General features: G+C 43.6%; 1 protein-coding gene across 2 annotated transcripts in view; it reads right to left on the reverse strand.

Moving 5' to 3' along the window:
* Nucleotides 1-11063: 11063 nt before the first annotated feature.
* PLPPR3 (phospholipid phosphatase related 3) overlaps nucleotides 11064-24859 on the reverse strand; it is a 31652-nt gene continuing 17856 nt past the window's right edge. The window contains exons 3-9 of one of the 2 annotated variants that reach the window (XM_073594051.1): nucleotides 20953-21138; nucleotides 20742-20871; nucleotides 20475-20670; nucleotides 19939-19996; nucleotides 17845-18018; nucleotides 16508-16687; nucleotides 11064-13160 (exon numbers count right to left, since the gene is read on the reverse strand). In XM_073594051.1, coding sequence (XP_073450152.1) covers nucleotides 12054-13160; nucleotides 16508-16687; nucleotides 17845-18018; nucleotides 19939-19996; nucleotides 20475-20670; nucleotides 20742-20871; nucleotides 20953-21138 — 2031 coding nt within the window. In that variant the 3' untranslated portion in view covers nucleotides 11064-12053. The remainder of the gene's footprint in view (nucleotides 13161-16507; nucleotides 16688-17844; nucleotides 18019-19938; nucleotides 19997-20474; nucleotides 20671-20741; nucleotides 20872-20952; nucleotides 21139-24859) is intronic. The other variant, XM_073594052.1, reaches the window with a different exon arrangement.

The raw sequence follows: 24859 nt of genomic DNA on the forward strand, positions 1-24859 counted from the left end.
CCCAAGTATCCGTTTCCAGTTCCAAATGCCAGAAACCAGGCCCCCATTACTATAAATCTGCCTACCTCGCTGTTGACCTTCCTGCGGGCCTTATTGAGCGGCTCCACCGACCTAGCCAAATGCCAAGTCGTCTGAGCAATGATGTCGGACCACACGACGAGCATATCTGGGAAGGGAAGGCCATACGGTGCCGCAGGAAATCAAACTTGACATCACAAATGATGTCCAACATGGACCTCAGTCCTAAATCATTGCCGCCGACGCGTAGCACCAGAACGTTCGGCGTCTATTCAGTAGTGCAAAGCGATGCACTTCTGGCACCATTCTGCTCCACAGCATGCCTGGTACCCCCAACCAGCGGACACAAGCTTCCTGCCTAGAAATGCCTAGTTGCCTACCATTGGGCCTAACGTCTGCTCGCCTGGACCCCCAAAACACATAGGTGTGGCCCAGTATCCAGACAAGGCCCATCACACCACCTGAAAGAGAAGAAACAACACCACAAATAACACCAAACAAGCACGCAAACACAGGCTTACCAACACAGAACACTCACAAAATGACCTACCCCCCCCCCAATCAGACAACAGATAAGGATGAACATATAGCTGGAACCTTTTCGATTCCCACCTACCAATATGCTTGGCTGCTTCGTCATCCAACCCACACCCGGGCCGCCCCAATTCGGAATGAGTGCAAGATGAATTCTTTCTCCTCCAAACCAAATGCCCTTAAACATTTACAGAAAATGGATATGAATTGAAATCTGGACAAGGGAGACCCATCTGCATGTAACAAAAAGGACCCAGCCAATTTCGGGCACATTGTGAGAAACTCTCTGACAGCACCCACCGGACATAAGGGCAAAGCTGGCACAGCAAAAATCTGAACCCTTCTGCCCCTGCCAGCCTGATCCGTTTTGGACCATCGCAAAAGCAGGGATACCCTGTCCTCCCCACAGATGACCTCCTGATCCAACATACCCCCATGGACCCTCTTGGAAGGGCTGACTAGTTTGCTAATCCGAAAAGCTACAAAAAAAGCCAGAGAGAAGGCCGTTTTAAACAAAGAGACCTCGTAGGCTGAGGAACACAGGGAAACCAACTGGGCTAAAACATTTTGCAGAATATCAAAAGAAACAGGGTGCCTGGAATCCCTGCGCTTCTGAGACCTACGATACCCCTTTAGAGCCTGTCAGACCCAAAAATCTTTTGTGAAATCATGACAGCCCTGCAATTTGAAGAAAAAAGCTAATCCTGCCAATTTGCACTCCACGACTGACACCAACACCCCCTCCTCAAGGTTCCGTGAGACAAAGTAAAGGACCAGCAACCATACATTCGGGCCCTCTTGCTCCACCACAGCCTGCTGCAGCAAAGACAACCACTCTTGCCATAATTTATTATAGGCTGCCCACGTCATGTCACGCACTGACCGTCTGATCCATCCGGGGATGACCCCAAGGCAATCGTCCACAGCCATTCGGGACATGGGACCCTGCGTTGCTCCACTGTCGGTGCCAACTCCTAGGAAACCTGCCCCACTGAAAGCGAGACAATGCGTCAGCTAAGCCGTTCTCAACTCCTGGGAGGTGAACAGCATAAAGAAAAACATTTAACTGTAGACAACGTAACACTAGGTGCTGAAGCAGTCGGACCACGGGTGGCGATGAGGTTGTGACATGGTTGATGACCTGTACCACCCCAAGATTGTCACCATGAAAACGCACTTTAAGGTCCTTCTTAGGCACGACCCCCAGGGGTGAGATCACCAAATCCGCTAAAGGCTGCGAGGGGAAAGGGCCACCCATGCGGCCCAATGCAAGTTCCTTCTGCCATTTCTCAGAAACCACTGCAGGATGTTGCAAGGCCGAACGCAAGTCCCGGGACACTGGTGGAACAGAGGCCAGGGAACAAGGTATGCGAAAGCCTTCGGAGAAACCCACCCCTAACAACCAAGCAGCCTCCCGATCCAGATATCTATCGAGGAAAGGCTGCATCTATTCCACCCTCACTAACGTCATCCCTTTTGTTAGCAGACTCGCAGGCACGGCCCTTCCCCTGTTTGAAGCAGCGGGACAAGGGATGCAAACCTCCGCAGCCAGAGCACTCGTGCTGGTAATGGCAAGCCCCCCCAAACTTTCAGGAGCCCTCATTATACTGCCAGCAGACACCCCTTTCCTTTGCGGCCGGTTGTCCAGGGGTAGATGTGCCACCGGCCCCCCCTGGAAAAAACTGATTAGGGGCCCGCTCCGAGGTCATGAGTCACATCTGCAAACTAATGTCCTTGTGGTCCCACCTCAAGGAGGGGCGGATAGATCTCTGCTGCCAGAACTGCTCGTCATACCTCAACCATGCGGATTCCCCGTAGACCCTGTAGGCCTCCCTGATGACGTCAAGATAACAGAAGAGCGCCGAACAGTGTTCCGGATTCTTCTCCCCAATTACACTTGCCATAATGGCAAAAGCCTGCAGCCAATTAGGGAAAGTCCATGGGATAAGCCTGTACAGCTGTTTTTCTTCATCCTCCTTTTTGCTATCCTCTGGCTTGACCCTATCCAGATAAAAGTTTTCCAGGGGTAGCAGAGAGAATATCCCCACATACTCACCCTTCCAAATTTTTTTCGCGGAATTCCGGCTTCAGGTGCGCACCCAAAGGCCCCTCAAAACAAACGTAAACCTCACATTTCGCAGAGTCGGCCAATCTGACTGAATCCTGTTTGGTAACGGCCTCCCGCGACGACTCAGCCTTGTCCCTCAACGCCAACTTGTGCCCTGCCGCAGACTGCCCTGGCTCCACGATTGCCACTGTGGCGGGCACCACCGCCGCAGGGGGATCAACCCTGGACACAGAAGCCTGCCTCATTGCCTCTGACCCACCCACCGGCAGGATCCACGCCGACGACGGCACTCGTTTCTGGTTCAAATAGCTGGACCAGCTCCCTCAAACCCAAAAGGAACCCCTGCAACCCCTCATCTGACCTAGATGTGGCGTGACCACGGCCCGCACTAGAAGGTGCAGAAAGCGTGGGCAAATCAGACCGCAGAGCTGCCAACTCCGTGCGGGAGAGGGCCCTCCCCCTAGACACACATTATCATCAACAGCAGAAAACACAGACATGTTAGAAGAAGTAGTAGACTTATCAGGCTGCCTAGGAAGGATTCCACCAGCCGCAGGTCCCGACTCCATTGATTCAGGGCGTCCATGCGACTCCTCCCCCTCTGAAGCGGACAACTTGCCCTCCGATCTCTCATTATCTCGACGTCTCCTCTCTCTGCCAGCACCCTGAATGGCCCTGAATGACGAGGATCCATGCGGCTGCTGGCCCCGCCTACTTGCACGGCTCCATCCACCGATTTATGGGTCACCTTACTGGAGTGCCCAGGGCCCTGGGCGCTCACCGCTGGTCTCACACCGCTGCTCCTCCGCACCTCCTACATCACCTGGTGCTGGCTGGTCCTGGGAGAGCCACTGCCATGGAGGTAAAAGACCTGGGGGCCGTAGCAGCACGATTCCCCTGCTGAGGCTCTGCCCCTGCTGACTCATCACCAGGGGAGGAGCCCGCCTGTTCCTGATCCTGATGCCGGGCAGGCCAGGGAGGGACACAGACACCCCCGGAAGCCCTGCCCCCTGACGAAGGGGATTCCTTCCAGGAGCACCACCGCTTTGCAGGTAGTCTTGAAGGGGCCCGCATGGGACTCCCAATGTGGCACAGAGCTCTGGGGGAGGAGACCAGAAAGAAGCGCCCCAGGGGCCGAGACCTCCGAGCTCGTACGGACTCCTGCCCCCCTGTCCCTGACCCAGAGACTCGATCTCGCAGGACAAATGAGAGCTGCTCCTGCAGCCACTCCGCTCCTCTGGATGCCGCCCCAGCCCTGAGCTGGGAAAGCAGCCTGTCCATGTCTGGCATCTCGTCCAGCAACCGCAGGGGATATAAGTTGCTACCCGCGCTGTGAGATCCTCTGGACGCGGGGTTTCAGCAACTATAACGCACAATATCTCAGAAACCAAAGCGGCACAAAAGTTTATTTTTGCAGCACAAACCAGCAGATACGTGGCACAAACGAATGGCGTGTTTGTTTTTAAAATTCAGCAACATGGGGTGCAAAGTGGGCAGGGTTTCAACAAATATAACGCACAATATCTCCGAAACCAAATCGGCACAAACGCTCATTTTTGCGGCACAAATCGGCACAAACGTGGCACAAACAAATATATTTTTATTCAGGTTTTACAAACATGGAGTGCCAACTTCACACAGCTAGTGCCAGCTCATCTGCCACCAGCCGGTTCTGCTGCCACATCCACCTGCTGACTGCTGCCACCATGCAGTCTACTGGACTGATCACAGGCACTCATACCTCGCTGTGCTCCCATAGCTGCTTTCTAACCAGGAGCTCGCTAACCAGGTACGTGACAGGAGGGGGGGTGATGTTATCGTCTGGAAAAAAACAAATTGCTATCCTCTTAAAAATAAAAGCAGCACAAATTTTTATTTTTATGACACAAAAAAAGCACAAAGGTAGCACTAACAAATAGTATGTTTGTTTTTAAGATTTAATAACATGGGGTGCAAAGTGGGTGGGGTGTTATCAAATATAAACAAGCTGTTATAACTAAAAAACAGCACAAATACAAATTTTAGCAGCACAAATGAGGCACTAACCAACCAGCCCAATTTTGTGTCTTTTGGGTGTTGTAGGGGGGCTCAGTGACCTTTGTGACCTTTAGGAAAATTATTAATAACGCAAAAACAATAAAAGATAGAATGAAAATTTAAACAGCACAAATGTAGCACACTTGAGTTTTCATTTGTGCTGATTGTAGGGGCGGGGCAAAATGGGTGGGGTTTAAAAAAAACAGTCAAACTTAAAAACCATAACAGCACAAATAAAAATTTTAGCAGCACAAACCAGCACAAACGTAGCACTAACCAACGAGACCAGTTTCGTGTCATTTGGGCGTTGTAGGGGGGCTGACTGACCTTTGGTGACCTTTAATAAATCATTAATAACGCAAAAATGATAAAAGATAGAATGGAATTTTTAGCAGCACAAAACAGCACAAACGTAGCACTAACCAACGAGACCAGTTTTGTGTCATTTGGGCGTTGTAGGGGGGCTAGGTGATGTCATAGTCTGAAAAAAACAATTGCTAATATCTTAAAAATAAAAGCAGCACAAATGTAAATTTTTACGGCACAAAACAGCACAAACGTAGCACTAAAGCAGCACACTTGAGTTTTTATTTGTGTTGATTGTAGGGGGGCCAGCTTCGCTGAGCTTATATTTTCTATATTTATGGATGCATAGAATGCACTTTTTGGTTGAGTTCTATTGGCAGATAGCATGTCTAATTTTATTTGTTTTCTTTTTTTAATACACAATAAAAAAATTGTGGAGAATAATACTTGGCTATGTGTTTTACTTCAAATGACAGTTTGAGAGTAGGCAGTCACATTTAAAAAAATATGTAAAATTAACAAGGGACACCAACATAGTTGTATCTTTGATGTTAATTCTCCATTATGAACGCTAGTTTACAAGACCGACTGCTTCTGGCTCATCCTTGCTTCCGAGCATGCGTGTTTGTACTTTGTACTTTTGTCTGACGGACTTGTGTACACATGCTCGGAAAATCCGACAACAGACTGTTGTCCGCGGAAAATCCGACAACAATTGTCCGATGGAGCGTACAAACGGTTGTATTTTTCACCAACAGCCTGTCATCACACATTTTACCGCTTAAAATATTTGTACATTTTATATTATTTAACTTAGGGTTTTCTTCTTCCAGATGCCTTATCTCAGGCAAAGATAGTATCTGGCACAGGACTTTCATTATATCTCCAGTTGACCTGTGCAGTGTCTGTTTGGGTTAACATAGTACAAACAGCCAGATGCAGGGAAGGGAGTGCAGTGGATTGAAGGTGTATAGGGAGGTGGATTCTTTATAATGATTGACTGCTAAGCGTTGCTGACTAAAAAAAGGCAAAACAAAGATGCTTGTCCATCTCCGGATTCTAAGTGCTCGTTATCATAGATAACAAACCACGTCTTGCTGATTTTGCTCATCTCCTGGCACTTGTACATGTATTCCTGCATGGATGACAGCGTTGAATTTAATTTTTGGATGAAAAGGGCTATCATTAACACAGTACAGGTAAGCACGATAGCAAACCTCACATGGAATCATTTCTGCTATGCTGTACTGTGACTGTGAGCTTTGAGGCCCATTAGAATTCTCTGTGTGAATGACAGTGCCATTGCATTGACATTAACTAGAGGAAACAGAGAAAAAAAAAGACTTTTAGAAATTGTGGTACATGGGTACAAGTGCAGGGGGATGGGGTAAATATGCAAAGTGGAACTCTGTGCATGTCCTTAGGGCTTGTTCACACCATACGTGCACGAAAACTGATGGGAAAACTGCACAGATTTCACTTGCAGAGAAATAAGTTTACATCAATTTAACATCGGTTTTCATGAGCGCTTCAGTGAGTTTTTATGCACAATGACATCAGTTTTCATGCGCCTCAGTTATGTGCCCTGTTCACACCACAGTGTTGATGTCATGTCAGTTTTTTTTCACACAGAAAACTGCATACATGTTGCAGATTCCTGCGCAGAAAAAATCTGCACGTGATAGCAGTGTTGTAGTGTGAAAATAGCACAAAGAGTACATTTGTTTTTTTTGTTTTTCTTTGTGCCCATGTAGAAAGCGTGCAGAAAAACTGATATCTCTGCACATGATGTGAACGAGGCCTAAAAGTATAGTACTATGTACAACATAATGTACTAATGTTTTCTATCTCTTTTTGAAAACCAATAAAAACTATTGAAAGAGAAAAGTATAGTACTAATGAAGACTAAGGTGTATATGGATAAAAAGTTCTAAAATTAATTTCTTGTGGTTCATAGAAACCAATTAGCTTCCAACTGTCATTTCTACAGCAAAGTATTAAAATGGAACTGAACCCATTGATTTAACTGTTTCCCAAAACAGCTACAGTCAGGTCCATAAATATTGGGACATCGACACAATTCTAATCTTTTTGGCTCTATACACCACCACAATGGATTTGAAATGAAACGAACATGTGCTTTAACTGCAGACTTTCAGCTTTAATTTGAGGGTATCTACATCCAAATCAGGTGAACGGTGTAGGAATTACAACAGTTTGTATATGTGCCTCCCACTTTTTAAGGGACCAAAAGTAATGGGGCAGATTAACAATCATCCATCCAACTTTCACTTTTTAATACTTGGTTGCAAATCCTTTGCAGTCAATTACAGCCTGAAGTCTGGAATGCATAGACATCACCAGATGCTGGGTTTCATCCCTGGTGATGCTCTGCCAGGCCTCTACTGCAACTGTCTTCAGTTCCTGCTTGTTCTTGGGGCATTTTCCCTTCAGTTTTGTCTTCAGCAAGTGAAATGCATGCTCAATCGGATTCAGGTCAGGTGATTGACTTGGCCATTGCATAACATTCCACTTCTTTCCCTTAAACTCTTTGGTTGCTTTCGCAGTATGCTTTGGGTCATTGTCCATCTGCACTTCAGAATTCATCCTGCTGCTTTTGTCAGCAGTCACATCATCAATAAATACAAGAGAACCAGTTCCATTGGCAGCCATACATGCCCACACCATGAAACTACCACCACCATGCTTCACTGATGAGGTGGGGTATGCTTTGGATCATGAGCAGTTCCTTTCCTTCTCCATACTCTTCTCTTCCCATCACTCTGGTACAAGTTGATCTTGGTCTCATCTGTCCATAGGATGTTGTTCCAGAACTGTGAAGGCTTTTTTAGATGTTGTTTGGCCAACTCTAATCTGGCCTTCCTGTTTTTGAGGCTCACCAATGGTTTACATCTTGTGGTGAACCCTCTGTATTCACTCTGGTGAAGTCTTCTCTTAATTGTTGACTTTGACACACACATACCTACCTCCTGGAGAGTGTTCTTGATCTGGCCAACTGTTGTGAAGGGTGTTTTCTTCACCAGGAAAAGAATTCTTCGGTCATCCACCACAGTTGTTTTACGTGGTCTTCCACTAGACTCTGAACTCTGGACCTTTTATCTGTTCCTTGTAAATGGGATAATGAGGGAATAACACACACCTGGCCATGGAACAGCTGAGCAGCCAATTGTCCCATTACTTTTGGTCTCTTAAAAAGTGGGAGGCACATATACAAACTGTTGTAATTCCTACACCGTTCACCTGATTTGGATGTAAATACCCTCAAATTAAAGCTGAAAGTCTGCAGTTAAAGCACATCTTGTTCGTTTCATTTCAAATTCATTGTGGTGGTGTATAGAGCCAAAAATATTAGAATTGTGTACATTCAAGCCATGCTGTGTAATAATTGATCACATGTGCAACCCATAGCACCTGCAGATCACACAGAGGCTAAGATGGCAGCTTCCTTGGCTGTAAAGTATAGGAAGGTTTGCTTTCACTTTATACATCAATAACTGATTACTGCAAACAGCAAGGAATGAACTTGTTACCATATTTTTCATACATTAGCCTATGAGGATTGTGCTTCCGAGGACTAGTGAGGTGGTTATATACATCTCAGGACTGGCGGGATGATTATTTATCTTTAAATTACTTTTTTATTTTTGCATAGTATTTACTATTTTGTATAGACATATAATTTAGCAACCTGTAAACACTGCATAGTTATTCCTTTAAATAACTGCAATTAGATTAAGCAAAAACTGAAGTACATTTGGATCTGGATCCACTAGGGGGCACTGAACACATAAATGTGTGATTTCACACGACAGTTTGCAAAAGTAATGTTCTTAAAACTGATCCCTTTGATTTACAGACATTATATTACAGTAGATTTAATTGGTATCTTGTACTAATTATACATCTGAAAGGGAAATGGAACAATCTAGTTACAGAAATCTTCCAGTACTCTGTGGATCGCTGTGGATGCTTTGTTATATTTAAACGCCCTACACTGCCAATTAAAAGTATAAGTAAACCCAAAGAACAAACTCTTTTTTTTCCCCCTTTTGGTCTTTTAAATATATCATTGAAATTGTTGTGTTCTTTCTGTTAGATAAATGCAAAAAATATACCTTTTGAGCATGACAAAATCTTGTGAGTTGATAACTTCTTAGCTGCACAGTTAACAGTAATGCCCCGTACACATGGGCGGAATGTCGGGGCAGCATTGGCCAGTTCAATAGAAACCAGCCCGTGTGTACTGCGGCTGGTCCCCCATGTCAGAACACAATAGCACAGTAGGGAAGATCTCAGTACTAACATCTGATTGTTAGTACAGTGGCTCCAACCTGAGCTGTCAGTGTTTTTTTCGTTCAGCCTGCTGGGTTAAACAAAAAAAAAAAAAAAAAACAGCTGTGTGTACTAGGCTTTATGCAGGCCATAGACAGTATGTTTTGTTCTTGTTTTCTTTTTCGTTTATCCAGATTACTGGCTCAACAGATTCTTCCATCCTCCAAATCTTCTTCCCCTCAGACATTGTATTCTGAGAGTGGGACTGTGGCTGTCACTGTCAGAATACACTGATCATACAATCAACTTCTGTCATGCAGGCCCGGACTGGCCATAGGGCAGACCGGGCATTTGCCCGGTGGGCTGGGACCTCCAGCTCCATAGCCTGTTGATGATCAGGCCGCACAGCGGGAGGTAAGCGGCGCCCGCGGCCTGGACAGGGTTAACACAGGCCACGGCCGCCGCTCACCCACCGCTATGCGGCCGTGCCTGTGTCATCTCTGGGCTCCGGTGCAACTACAATAGCAGCTGATTGGTTGAGCGGCTAAGCTGTGTGTCTCTCTCACACACAGCTCAGCCAACGTTGACAGTTTCACTGCTCCTCCTCTTCCCGCCCCTCTACTCTATCTGCTCCGCCCATACCCCCTGTGTCTGCCCCGCCCACACCCCCTGCGTCTGCCCCGCCCACACATCCCTGGTGGTGAATTAAGGAAGATTTAAAAGCTTCAGGCAGCCCACTCCGGAGCCTCATCCTGGGGTGAGTAAGCTCACCCTCTCTCCTGCCTTCCAATGTGTATATAAAACTAATTTAAGGGGTGTTCTGTGGACTCTGATACAAGAGGGGGACTTTGGTGAGCAGAGACCCCCTTAATCCAGTGTTCCCCTTTACATTAGAGTCCACAGAGCTCCCCCTTACAGTAAGTGGGGGCTCAGTGCGGACTCTGATGTAAGACACCTCTGTGCGGACTCTGATGTAAGGGGGCTCTGTGCGGACTCTGATGTAAGGGGGCTCTGTGCGGACTCTGTTGTAAGGGGGCTCTGTGCGGACTCTGATGTAAGGGGGCTCTGTGCGGACTCTGATGTAAGGGGGCTCTGTGCGGACTCTGATGTAAGGGGGCTCTGTGCGGACTCTGATGTAAAGGGGCTCAGTGCGGACTCTGATGTAAGGGGGCTCAGTGCGGAATCTGATGTAAGGGGGCTGAGTGCGGACTCTGATGTAAGGGGGGTCTGTGCAGACTCTGATGTAAGGGGGGTCTGTGCGGACTCTGATGTAAGGGACCTCTGTGCGGACTCTGATGTAAGGGGGGTAATCATTACAGTGCAGTCCCCTTCATATTTATATCAGTGTTCCTGCACATTACAGCGTGGAGGACCGATACACCCCCCCCCCCCCCCCGGTCCATAGAAAAATTGGCTGCTCAGTCTAAAATGCCCGGGCCTATTTTTTGTCCCAGTCCGGGCCTGCTGTCATGCATGGATGGCTACACACTGACTGAAATTCAGCTGGTGCAGAAGGGGATTTTGATCAGAATACAGAAAGCAAAAAAAAACCTTACAGATGTTCTTATACTTCTCTACACTACTTACATGATGCTTTTAGTGTTGTGTGTGTCTCTATTACAGAGATATATTTCAGAATTAACCAGGGAAATTGACAGCAGTAGTTTTACCTAGCATAAATAACAACTGGTTACAAGAGCTTTCATTATGTAATAAGTTCACCTCCATTGGAATGATATGTACTGCTATTTGGACCATGATTTACAAAAAACCGGAGAAAACCAAATTTTTTTCAATGACTTGAGCCTGTAAACAACACAAAATTGAGACAGTTTAATTGGACAAAAGGCTGGTGGAAACTGAATACAAATTCTTCAAACAGTGGTTTAGGATGCACCCCTGTCATGCCGTATGGAGTGCAGCCTGTGGGTCAGGTCCCAATTTGAATCCAATATTACAAGTTTTTTTATATGATCAAATATGGACTTCTACTGGAATATGTAGGACACACATTTTTGTTGCCAGAAAAATGTTAGTGGTGTAATAACAGCTTTTCCTCCAACATGAAAAAGACTGAGCACCTTTGAGAACCACAGTATATATTCTCCTTCAGAGGGGAGGCCTGTGTAAAACACACTTTCCACACCAAATGTTTTTTTAGGTCTTCTGAGTTTATATAATTATGGATTACTGCAGTTCTCAACTACTGAATAAAGTAACCTTACTCATACCACCTTATACCTTACATTTATCACTCTCCTTATCCACAAATCGTTACAAAATTTACATTTGTTTTAACCATGACTTTTGTTGGAAATATTTTGTTTACAAAACTGCAATCTTTTTATCTCTGAATTAAAATCATGCAGTGCATTATTTCTTCCTGAGCAAGTTTGAGCAGAGGGAAACTAATTTTGGGCTGAGCCGCAGAGACCTGTGGATTCCCATTTGGTCAAGGAAAGAAAATTTTGTCATGTATACTTATAAATGTTACAAAAATCATCTTTACGGAACTGTCTTTCATAAGCAAAACAGGAGCATTCATGATTAGTTGCTTTGTTCTGTACAAATTAGGAAGGCAACTTAAGTCATCACTGTATGAAAACGTATGTCATACTTATGTTCTTACACAGAGTTCAAAATGTCATTTCAGTAGTTTCCATGGAGATTTGACATCACTTTCTGTACAAGAGAAATTCTTCCATGCTAATTGGGCAGTGATTTGCTTCTGTTTTGTGTAGTGTCATTTCCCCATGTCCAACATGCCAACATATTTACATTTTTCCTCTTCTATATTTCAGTCCTTAAATCGCTGATTCTGAATCTTCTTGTAAAATGGCTCTTCCCCTTCTTCACTACCCTCCCTTTCGCTTGTATGGGGTTTCCTTCTCAGACTAGCTTCCCGGCTAGCAAGGCCAATAGCTTCAGCTATTAGAGGTGTTGGCACACCTCCAGCAACATTGACAGTTGGTCCACAACGTGGTTCAGAGTCAGGCTCTATGTCACTAATGGAGGAACCAGGAGACACACCAGCACCTTTTGGTGGCCTGTAGCCACGAAAATCTTTGCTCATGTCATAACTTCCTGGTTCTTGGGCATCCCCAACTTTTTGTCCTGCCTTCCACTCCCATGGGCCATTGCCTGAGGAGAGATGAACAACAGGGTGATGAGGTGCATGAGCGTCAATAGTGACAATGCTGGAACTATCTCTTTCTGAGGGTGAGCGATACTGTGAAGAGTCAGAACTGCTGGTTGTTGAAGAGGAAGATGTTTCAGAATGTTTTGGAGTACCCGCGCCTAGCACTGTTGCCTGCTGCTGTTGCTGTTGCTTTGACATGGCAATCACTTGCATTAATCTAGGAGGATTTGAAGTTGCTCTTGGTGCCCCACCTTTTTCAGCCATCATCATCCACTTGGCTCTAATTGCTGAACTGCTTTTTGGGGAACCAAGTTGATTTTCTTCAGGGATGTGAAGAAGTGGTGGAGCTGCAGGGCGTGGCTGAATAAGTACCCGAGGAGCTCCTGGCCGAGCCTGAACCGTGGGATAAAGTGATGGAGGAACTCTGTCAGGGTCTGGCTCATCAAGTAAAATACCTGAAGTTTCAGAGGCTGCTCTTCGATGGGCTTGTGCCAATGCTACCTCCTCCCCAAGTGTCAGACTACGCCCTTCTATAGGCTTTGGCTTCCATTCAGGACCTGCTGTCCTCTGACGAGAGCCTTCAGTGGGCATGTGCATAGTCATGTGCCGACGGCCAGTTTCGTCCATGGATGGGGTACTCACCCGGGGCAAAGTGTTGCTAAAAGTCACCATGTTCTCCTTTCCCATGGGACTTCTAGGGGCTAATAAGTCAACATCAACGCTGGCACGTTTTAGGCTGCCGAGAGAATTTTTCTCACGCTGAACCTATAAAGAAACATCATCAGTCAATGAAATCACTAAAAACAAAGCAATTCTTTTTCAATAGATGTATTTATAGAATAGATGCTGCCCTTAATCTCCTGACATATGCTACAATCTGATTGTAGTCTCTACCAACAACTGTGTAGAACAGGGGCCTGCTTGATTTCATACAAATTAATTGGATACTTTAGGTAAGTCCTCATATTACATCGTTTTAGTAAAGAGAGTGCACAAAGATTGTATGGTCAGACTGTAATATGTATGGTAAGTTTAAGGATGAGTATGCTTAAAATGTATGCTGGCTTAAGCTCATTTGAAAAAGGAAGCCATAAGAAAGTTGCATCACAAGACAATTTTAGTGAATTCATTATTTTATTTTTTTCAAGTACTTAATATGATAAATATCGTGCGTTTTGTGGACCACCTGTGTCATTGGTAGAATACACATGCACCCCCCCTTCCCATCCAAAAAGAAATGGGTCTAATGATTTCTTAATATTTGCCCTGCAAAGTGGTCTAAGTTACACTATATGACACTCCAAGGATTTGAGACAAAAAACAGATCACAAGCCATGAAGCAAGAGAGTAAGTCAAAACATTGTTGGGGCAGACTTTGTTCAGGTTACAAAAAGATGACCTGCATGGGCGGCTGGCAGGCAGAAAGAAGAACAGGAATTGGTAGATGGGCTAGAGTAGTTATTAGAAGGAGCAATCGGGGTTCCTGGAGCACCTATTGAAGCTGAGTTTGTACTTGCCATTTACCATGTCTGCATTTAAAAAACCTACTTTGATCCAATATGCTCACCCTTCTATATCAAAGGCCAGTTATACATTGCTATGAGCACTGAGACCCTGGGGTTCCTGGCTGGGGTGCTCCTGGGGTCTTTTTCTACTTTCCACTTTTCTTCGCCCCTCTGTCTCCTCTCCTCTTATCTAGTTAGGCTCTTCCGTAGGGATGGTCTCTACTTACGCATTCCTTTGTTTCTTGTATAGTGAACTCAATATATAAGCATCTCATCCATCAGCGCCTACTTCCCTGGTATAGGTGCACGGATTCTATTTGCTTTTATCTACATTGCTCTCTGTTATGGTATAAATAATGTGCTCTTTGACATGCTAGATGTGTTGTAATTTTGCTATAATTTATCTGCTTGATGTACGACTGCTACTGACTAAGTCACCATTATTATTTTTCTGTCTGTATATCTGATCGCAGTTACACATTGTATTTCTTAAAACTTTAAAATAAAAATTTATTGGAAGAGAAAAACCCTACTTTAAACAACAGATTGCATTGCGCACTTGGTACCAATGCGCATAACCAGGGTATAAAAAGTTGGCATGAGAGGCAGTCATGGTTATGGAGGACTGGTGGCTGGTCACAGTTTGTGAAAGAGAATGACAGTAGAAGACTTCTTGGTAAAATAAGTCTTTTACCAAAGGACAATAATGAACAAAGAAACGTCATGCCCAAACTAATTAATGGTTTAGGAGAAATATATAATTAATAGAATTTATTTTCATTATTTTAATATATGCTAATATTTCATATTCTCTCACCAGATGAGTTAGTCATCTGGATTATAGTAATGAAATCTCTGTCAGTAGAATTTCTAGGATTCTTTATAAGTACTGTAAATGTACACTTGATTGCTCTAGCCAAGCTTACAGTATCATTCATTGCACTTAAAGGAAATGTATAGTGTTTTTTTTTTATAATTTTCATAATGTATTAACTTCAGGAAATAAAAAATGCATTTACAATAAATAGTTTTGATTATTTATAGTCTAGTAAATACGCTGTATACAGCAACATCTCAGATTGATTTCAAATGCAAGTGAAAAGGGCTACCTCCTGGCATACCTGCCCTCATTTTATTCATTGTTATACGTACAATATATGGAAGCTTTCATAGATTAGAGTGAAGACTACACAGAAGCGCCTTGATGAGGCAGTGTGGCTTCCACATATATATAGTTGCAAATGTGCAACTAAAACCACTGTTTTTAATGCAAATTAATAATGTAATATCTTTTTCTTTTTTTTCTTTTTTTTTGCTGGCTACCTGGTAAGTTTGGTGGGAAAAGTTTGTTCTGTGCAAAGCCCTTCCACGTGCACCTTACTTTAAAAGCTAGTCATAAATTGATTGGAGTGGTTGCCTTTTTGTATTTAAAATGCACCTGAAAACACACTACATTTGCCCTTTGACAAGCTCAAAGCCCATAGTCACAGACCATAATGCTGCAGAGAGAGCTCCATAATTTGAGAAAGATCCAGTTATATGACCTAGCTCTCCTCCTCCTGACACATTTTCCCCCATTGTTATTACTGGTGTTCTGCCTGTGTCAGAGTCATAAAGCCAGTGCTGTCCTTTATAAATAAGGCAGCGAAGTCCTAAGGCTAGGTTCACATTAGAGATGACAGGAGACTGTGACCAGCTCTCAATGGAGCCGGTTCACATATCTGGCAGCTGCGGAGCAAATTGCACAAGAATCCTGTGCATTTTTGGCTCTGTTTCAGGTCCGAATTCAGGCAAAAATTCAGACCTGTTTTGTCCCTGAAACGGAGAACAGGGACACAATGGACCCCTGCTGTCAGCCACATTATTTTTTAGTGTGAACCCAGCCTAAGAGATGAAAGCAAACTGTTGTGCTTTCATTTTAGAAAACCCATTATGCTCAGTGACACCAGTGTGATGGGTGTACCCTGCATACATTTTCAAACCATTAGGGCCTGTTCACACATGAGGTATGGTAAGGTGGTGAGCTGGCCTCACATTCAATTTGAATGTCAACCCAATACACCTCTGCAACACATCTGCACTTCCACAACCCATTGCAGTGCACCCCACGGCACGCACAAAAAAAACGCAGCCACGAACCTTCTTCTAGATTTTCACTTGGAATAAATAAATAGATATCAGATTGTGATCCTTAGGTGTCAGTAGAAATAGAATGTGGCCTGAATGAGCTAGGGAAATAGTAAGACCTTTCCAAAATCCTAACAGCACACGAGTCATTTATAACCTGATAAGAACAAGTGCATGCTGGAGCAGTCAGTTATAAAGTATGCACTGTACTACACCTTTAGCATGTTACATCAGGTTTTACATTGTCATAGTGGCCATTGTGCAGGAAATTGTTTTTTTTTTTTTTCTGATAACTGTGCCAGGAATTTTTTTGTGGGTTTAGGGTATTGGTTTGGTGAGTTTTTAGGCTACTTTTATATAATACAATAAGTCCAGTCAGTGAGTATGCCTAGAATATGTATTGTATACATATTTAACTTAACATTATGTTTTAGGCTTAATTTTTTTAGAACAAACCATGAATATTTGTATCTCACTAACCTGGCGCTGGGTAGCCTGGCCACCTGGACGGGGAGATAGTTCATCATTGCTTGAGGATTTGTTCTGGTGATATACAGATTCATGTCCACGTTGTGTCAAAGCACGTAAACCGTCTTTACTTGGGGGAACTGGCAAAGAGTCCTCAGAAGATGCCCGAAAATTACCCACAGCATGATAAGCCTAACATTGATTGATATCAAGCAAGGCAATTAGTTCCATAAAGCATGAATAGTTAACGCATATTGAAAGCTCATTATATGACATCTGCACAGTGATGTAATAATACATTTTTACATAGTTGGTAGGGTTGAATAAAGACACCAGTCCATCCAGTTTAACCTTTGTTGGTGTGTTTATGTCAAAACCTTTTCCCATATCCCAGTATGTTGTGTTTGTTAAGATGCCCTAATGCCATGTACACACGACCAGACTGGTCCGACAGAACTAATCCGTCGGACAATCCGACCGTGTGTGGGCTTCATCGGACCTTCAGCGGACTTTAGATTTGGAACATGTTTCACATTTTTCCGACGGACGGACACTTAAATTATCAACCCTTCTGATTGTGGAAGGAAGTTCCACATCCTTACTGCTCTGACAGTAACATTTTCCCTTGATAGCGTGCATGCGCTTGAAATGCGTCAGAGGGGCCTACATGCTGATGTCATCGCCGCCGTGTCCTCATGCTAGGAGTGGCAGCCATTTCTGTAGATTTGAACAATCTGTTTTTTCTTGCTGCAGCATTGCATTTGCTTTTATTGAAATTTTAAATGAAATACTACACTATATTAGTACTCTTTGGGCTCTCGGTGATGAGATTTTTTTATACAGTTTAAAGAGCTTTCTGGATCCCTCCATACAATTGACAAGAAAGGTTGGGAGAATCCCCCACTCCATAGGAGCAGTTAAAGGCATATCTTTTGCCTTATTTCTGGTGAGTGCATATATTGGTGGAGGCTCACTGATGGTGATTCAGTGTTCACAATACTGGGTGGAGTGTAATGGCAGTTTAAGGCTGTATTTTCACTTGTTTCTGGTGAGTTCATAGATGTACTAACCACTGGATGATCCTTACAGCACATGGTGGATACCCAAGTCACTTTGCGGACAGTTTTTGCGACATTATTATCATACTTTGGACTTTTACACATATCTTTTTTATACTATTTGATATCAATATTGAGTACTGGATACCATTGGCATCTTTTGTTACTTTAGGAAGTTGTTTGATAACTCTTTTGTGCTAGCTGCTGTAGTCCACATAGCACTCACTTTCTATTTTTTGCATTTATAAAAATATTACAGTATTTAAAAAAAAAACACAAATGATCACTCACCAAATAAGCAGCAATGCCTGCTCCAATAAGGAATCCTGCATACACATCTACTGGATGACTGCGGTACTGTGTGATCTGGGTTAGTCCACACACTCCAGCGGCAATGGTAAATGAGAAAACTAGCAATGGCTTCAGAAGTTTTGTACTATCTGTTATGATGGAGTTAAAATACATCTGAAAAATAAAACAGTGTTATAAGTCTTTATTGTGACCAAGTAGGTTACCATTAGCTGTCTTGATTGCCATCACTCTAGCATATAGACACACACCCGGCCCCTAATCTACATGCAGGGCGCCGGACACATGGATTTCTATGGGTTTTTTTTTTTTGAAGCACGTGATTAGAGCCTAAGGCTCTAATTGGCTTCAAAAAAGTGTGGTGGGATCGGTTTGACCGATCAACCAAACGAATGAACGGGGGGGGGGGGGGTCGGGTGGTTTCTTTGCGCCCCCCCCAAAAAAAAAGTTAGAGCGCCAGCCACCACTGATACTATAATATACACTGTATACTATGAATTACATAGTTAGGTTGAAAAAAGTCCATCCAGTTCAAACAAAAAAAACATACAATCCCATATACACAATCCTTTACCCACAGTTGATCCAGAGGAAGGCAAAAACCCCAGCAAGCATGCTCCAATTTGCTACAGGAGGGGAAAAAATTGCTTCCTGATCCCCTGAGAGGCAATCTGATTTTACCTGGATCAACTTTATAAATGCCAGTACCCAGTTATATTATGTATGATAAGGAAAGAATCCAAGCCTTTTTTAAAGCAATCTACTGAGCTGGCCAGAACCACCTCTGGAGTCTATCCCACATTTTTATAGCTGCTTTCACACCAAGGCGTCCGCGGTAAAGCGCTGCTACTGTCGTTTTAGCGGCGATATTCGGCCGCTAGCGGGCACTTTTAACCCCCGCTAGTGGCTGAAAAAGGGTTAAAACTGCCCGCAAAGCACCGCTGCATCGGCGCTTTGCCGGCGGTTCAGCGGCACTGCCCCATTGATTTCAATGGGCAGAGGTGCTGTGGGAGCTGTGTTTACGCCACTCCTACAATATGCAGGCACTATTTTTAGCGCTGTAGCGCCTGTAAAGCAGTCTTATTGTGAAGAAACATTTCCATATTTCCGCACCTTTTCTAATTTAAAAATTGGGATAACAGCCTAGGCAGCTGCTATAAAAACAGAAAGTGAGCCAATACTTATCAGTGCAGTGCCAGTAACTTGCAAAACAGCCCCGTTGCTATAGATGATTTTATATCGTTTTCCTTGTAGAATGTTCATGCAGGTTTGCTCTACTCTAAACAGGCCAGTGTTATCAATTAGGCCAAGTTGTGATGCTATAAAGTTTTCAAGGAAGCCTGTAATAAAGGGTTATGTAGGCTGCCATCATGGACCACTCCTTGCTTATATTCAGATATTTGCATGGGCAAAGTGGCAGTTTCTCTTTTACCAGTTTCTCTTTTAATCAGCTGTCATTGTGTCTAGCAGAGAGAGAGAGAGGCATTTTGACAGCAGTGGCCTATAGGCTGCAGCTGTTAACACGATATATAGACTGCAAAGGTGACTGATATAAAGACTGAGTTATATCTGAGCCAAAAAGTTTAAATTGCATTTTTTTTTAAATTGTAAAATTTACAGCTTAAAAAAAGGATACACAGATATTTATAGGTTTAGAATTATAGTCAATTTAACTGATGCGTGCAGACAGCTGAAGTAGCATCCAAGCATCAATGACCTTGTCTTAAAAAAGGTTAATGCTGACTTTGTCCTTTTTTGTTTGCATATAACATCCTTTTAGACCCTGCTGTGTACAGACCTATCCTTCAAACAGATAACGTGGAAGAAGCCTTGTTTGAAGGAAATCCTTTGCATCCTTGACCTCAGTTTCTTATTTTCCTGTTTTCTAAATAAGACATTTACTTTTTTTTTTTGTCTTTTTGCATTCCATTTATAGAATTTCTACTTGTCTATACCCAATGAAGAAGGTATGAGAATAATGACATGTTTCACTTCTCTTGTGCAATACTGTGTCCTGTGGCAACACTACCTATTGGAATGACACTAATGAGCACTTTCAGGCCAGCGGATACTCACAGATACGTAGACAGCTGCAAAAGCCGAAAGTGTGGCATGTTGAGAAGGGAACGTCTTCCTGGAAACATAATTTTATGATATGCATAGGTAAAAATAGTGTACAGATGCATATTGCAGGAATAGAACGCAACTTATAGCAGATACATAACAAAAGTGCTTTTTAATAAAGAATGTTCTTCATAAAGACATCCCTGTCTTTGGTCTGCTGATGGAGAATTCAATGTGTCATCATTCTTTTACAATACTCCTTTGACATGCTATATTTACCTCGCACATTATTTTCTGGAAACTTGCTGTAGGTGTGCATATTCACGGTGACATAAATTGCCCCATTTTTGCTGTTTTGCAACTGCAGTTCACTGTTGCTAGGAAGCAAACAGGGTTGCTTAGCTACCTTTCCTTTGATGCACCTGCCCTCGCTATGTGAACGCTTTCTTGAGTCTGTGCTTTACATGGTCTTGGTGTATCTTACCAGTTATCTAATATGCAGTTAAATTTACTATTTAGATTTTTTTTTTTTTTACAGTTGTGCTTACCTGGCAGACAAAATAGCATGCTGGTCATTTCCAGTGCATATGTCCTGTGTGATATAGGGGTTTGTAGCACATGAAGTGCCAAGCCTTGTGTAGTTAGGCTTACAGACTGTCAGGAAGAATGGAGCATGATATCCAGTAGCTAGCTGAATGACATCAGTGACCAATGCAGTTGCACACAGGCCAAAAACATGAACACCTAAAGAGAAGAGACCAGTGTAAAACAAGTGAAATGAAATCAGGGAGAAAATCATTTGAAATCCCGCTTACCTACAAATCGAACTGTCCTGCGCAAAAAAGAATTGAAATTGCAGCCCCCTGCATTGATACTTCCTTCGGAGCTACCACGACCCTTCAGTTTGGACTGGATACAGTAAAGGATTCCCTCTCCAAGCATGATCTGAAGGAGCACAGAAGAGTAATATATTAGCATAATGAACTTCTGCCTTCAAAGCAGTATCAGGAAAAAAGAGGTACTCACAGAGGCTGCAGGGGCAGCAAAGGCAAGACTGAGCAGCATGAGTAGTGGGATGAGCTCTTCATTGCTCTCAACATATGGCATGGAGAGTGATCGATCGTGACACTGAAATCCACCCTGCGCGGGCCGGAAAACGTCGGTTAGCTCCAGAAAGTACAGAGATACTATGGAGGAGGCCACAATGGGAAGCTTAAGGAAAAGAAAGAGAGTAAGGTAGAAGACAGCAACATACATTTGGGTCAATTTTCCGATTTGTATTGCATATGTATATGAATTAAAAACAATTAAAAAAAAAAATATATATATATATATATTCACAGCCTGCTACCTACTGCGCATGCACAAAGTGCGCTGCACTTTCTAATTGGCTTGGTGGCCTGAATGAAACTCCACTTTAAAGCTTAAAGAGGAGCTCCAGTGATATTTCCTAAAGAGGAGGGGAAGGGGGAGCTCTGCTTTAAAGTGCTTGTAAAGGCTCAAGGATTTGTACCTTCATACATGCTATGCATGAAGGTATAAAAAAAATTTCTGTGCAGCATCCCCTGCCCCCTTAATACTATATATTGTCTCCTGCTGCTGTCAATCACAGCCAGGGAGCCAATGAGGAGAGAGAGAGAGCGAGGCCATGCTGTGGCTCTGTGTGTAAATGGACACGCAGAGCAGTGGCTTGAGAGCACGCCTGCTCGGGTGCCCCCACAGCAAGCTGCTTACTCTGGGGGCACTCAGCAGGAGAGAGCGGTCTGGAGCGCCGCCGGGGGACCCAAGTAAAGGAGGATCCGGGCTGCTCTGTGCAAAACCACCGCACAGAGCAGGTAAGTATAACAGGTTTGTTATTTTTATTTTTAAAAACAACAAGCCTCTACTATCACTTTAACCATTTGCCGACTGCTGCACGCCGATATATGTCAGCACAATGGCAGCAGTGGACCTGTACTTCCCCTTTAATTGGCGGGGCTAGTGGGTACGCGCCCACCAAGTACAGCGTGCCTGCGGGTCCCGCGGACTCTGTCCGCCGGTGTCCCGTGATCGTGGCACAGAGAGGCAGAATGGGGAGATGCCTATGTAAACAAGGCATTTCCCTGTTCAGCCTAGTGACATTACAGGGATCTACTGCTCCCTATCATAGGGAGCAGTGATCGCTGTCATGTTAGTGGTAGCCCCTCCTCCCCAGTTAGAATCACTCCCTTGGACACACTTAACCCCTTGATCGCCCCCTAGTGTTTAACCTCTTCCCTGCCAGTGTCATTTACACAGTAATCATTTTTATAGCACTGATCGCTGTATAAATGTCAATGGTCACAAAATAGTGTCAGAAGTGTCCAATGTGTCCGCCATAATGTCTCAGTCACGATAACAATCGCAGATCGCCGCCATCACTAATTTAAAAGAATTATTAATAAAAATGCCATAAATCTATCCCCTATTTTGTAGGCACTATAACTTTTGCGCAAACCAGTCAATATACACTTATTGTGATTTTTTTTACCAAAAATATGTAGAAGAATACATATGGGTTTAGGCTGAGGAAAATTTTTTTTTAATATATTTTTTGGGGATATTTATTATAGTAAAAAGTAAAGAATATTGCTTTTTTTTTCAAAATTGTCGCTATTTTTTGTTTTATAGCACAAAAAATAAAAACCGCAGAGGTGATCAATGAGACCAAAAGAAAGCTCTATTTGTGGTAAAAAAAGGATGTCAATTTTGTTTTGGTGTAATGTCGCACGGCCGTGCAATTGTCAGTTAAAGCGACGCAGTGCCGAATCGCAAAAAGTGCTCTGGTCAGGAAGGGGGTAAAATCTCTGGGGCTGAAGCGGTTAATGTGTTGTAGAAACTGACAGTGGGGCACAGCTCACCCTGAGTGCTGAGATTACATCACTGAAACTTTGGTTTCTACAGTTAAACTTTTACTTCACTTTACTAGAAATATCCCACAGGTGCTTCCTGTCTACTGGATGTTTTTGTTGATCTGCAAGTGCACCCTACTTGTGTGTGTGTGTGTGTGTGTGTATATATATATATATATATATATATATAGTGCCTTGAAAAAGTATTCACACCCCTTTTCCACATATTGTCATGTTGCAACCAAAAACATAAATACTGTATATTTTATTGGGATTTTATGTGATAGACCAACACAAAGTGGCACATCATTGTGAAGTGGAAGGAAAGTGATAAATGGTTTTCAACATTTTTTACAAATAAATATCTGAAAAGTGTGGAGTGCATTTGTATTCAGCCCCCCTGAGTCAATACTTTGTAGAACCACCTTTCACTGCAATTACAGCTGCAAGTCTTTTTTGGGGGTGTCTCTACCAGCTTTGCACATCTAGAGAGTGACATTTTTGTCCATTCTTCTTTGCAAAATAGCTCAAGCTCTGTCAGATTGGATGGAGAGCATCTGTGAACAGCTATTTTCAAGATTTGCGACAGATTCTCAATTGGATTTAGGACTGGACTTTGACTGGGCCATTGTAACACATAAATATGCTTTGATCTAAACCATTCCATTGTAGCTCTGGCTGTATGTTTAGGGTCGTTGTCCTGCTGGAAGGTGACCCTCTGCCCAAATCTCAAGTCTTTTGCAGATTCTAACAGGTTTTCTTCTAAAATTGTCCTGTATTTGGCTCCATCTATCTTCCCATCAATTCTGACCAGCTTCCCTGTCCCTGCTGAAGAAAAGCATCCCCACAACATGATGCTGCCACCACCATGTTTCACGGTGGGGATAATGTTTTCAGGGTGATGTGCAGTGTTAGTTTTCCACCACACAGAGCATTTTGCTTTTAGGCCAAAAAGTAAAATTTTGGTATCATCTGACCAAAGCATCTTCTTCCCTTCCATGTTTGCTGTGTCCCCCACATGGCTTCTCGCAAACTGCAAACTGGACTTTTTATGGCTTTCTTTAAACAATGGCTTTCTTCTTGCCACTTTTTCATAAAGGCCAGATTTGTGGAGTGCATGACTAATAGTTCTTCTGTGGACAGATTCTCCCACCTGAGCTGTGGATCTCTGCAGCTCCTCCAGAGGTTACCATGAGCCTCTTGGCTGCTTCTCTGAATAATGCTCTCCTTGCCCGGCCTGTCAGTTTAGGTGTGCCGCCATGTCTTGGTAGGTTTGCAGTTGTGCCATACTCTTTCCATTTTCGGATGATGGATTGAATAGTGCTTTGTGATATGTTCAAAGCTTGGGATATTTTTTTATAACCTAACCCTGCTTTAAACTTCTCCACAACTTTATCCCTGACCTGTCTGGTGTGTTCCTTGGCCTTTACAATGCTGTTTGTTCACTAAGGTTCTCTAACAAACCTCTGAGGGGTTCACAGAACAGCTGTATTTATACTGAGATTAACCACTTCAATACCAGGCACTTTCGCCCCCACCTGCCCAAGCCAATTTTCAGCTTTCAGCGCTGGCTGTCGCACTTTGAATGACAATTGCACAGTCATGCTACACTGTACCCAAACAATGTTTTTATCATTTTGTTCCCACAAATAGAGCTTTCTTTTGGTGGTATATGATCACTACTGGGGATCAGCAACCAGCAGTGCTGCGCAACAAATTAAAAAAAGACCGAAAATTTTGGAAAAAAAAAAATTTGGTTTCTGTTATAAAATTTTGTAAATAAGTATGTTTTCTCCTTCACTGATGGGCACTGATGAGGCTGCACTGACGGGCACTGATGAGGCTGCACTGACGGGCACTGATAAGGCGGCACTAATGGGCACTAATAAAGTGGCACCAATGAGGTGGCACTGATGGGCACTGAGTGGCACTGATAGGCGGCACTGATGGGCACCGATAGATGGCACTGGTATGTAGCACTGATGGGCATTTATAGATGGCACTGATAGGCGGCACTGATGGGCACTGAAAGGCTGCACTGATGGGTACTTATGGGTGGCACT

The sequence above is a fragment of the Aquarana catesbeiana genome, linkage group LG01 (genome assembly GCF_042186555.1).
Source record: "Aquarana catesbeiana isolate 2022-GZ linkage group LG01, ASM4218655v1, whole genome shotgun sequence".
Classification (NCBI taxonomy): domain Eukaryota; kingdom Metazoa; phylum Chordata; class Amphibia; order Anura; family Ranidae; genus Aquarana; species Aquarana catesbeiana.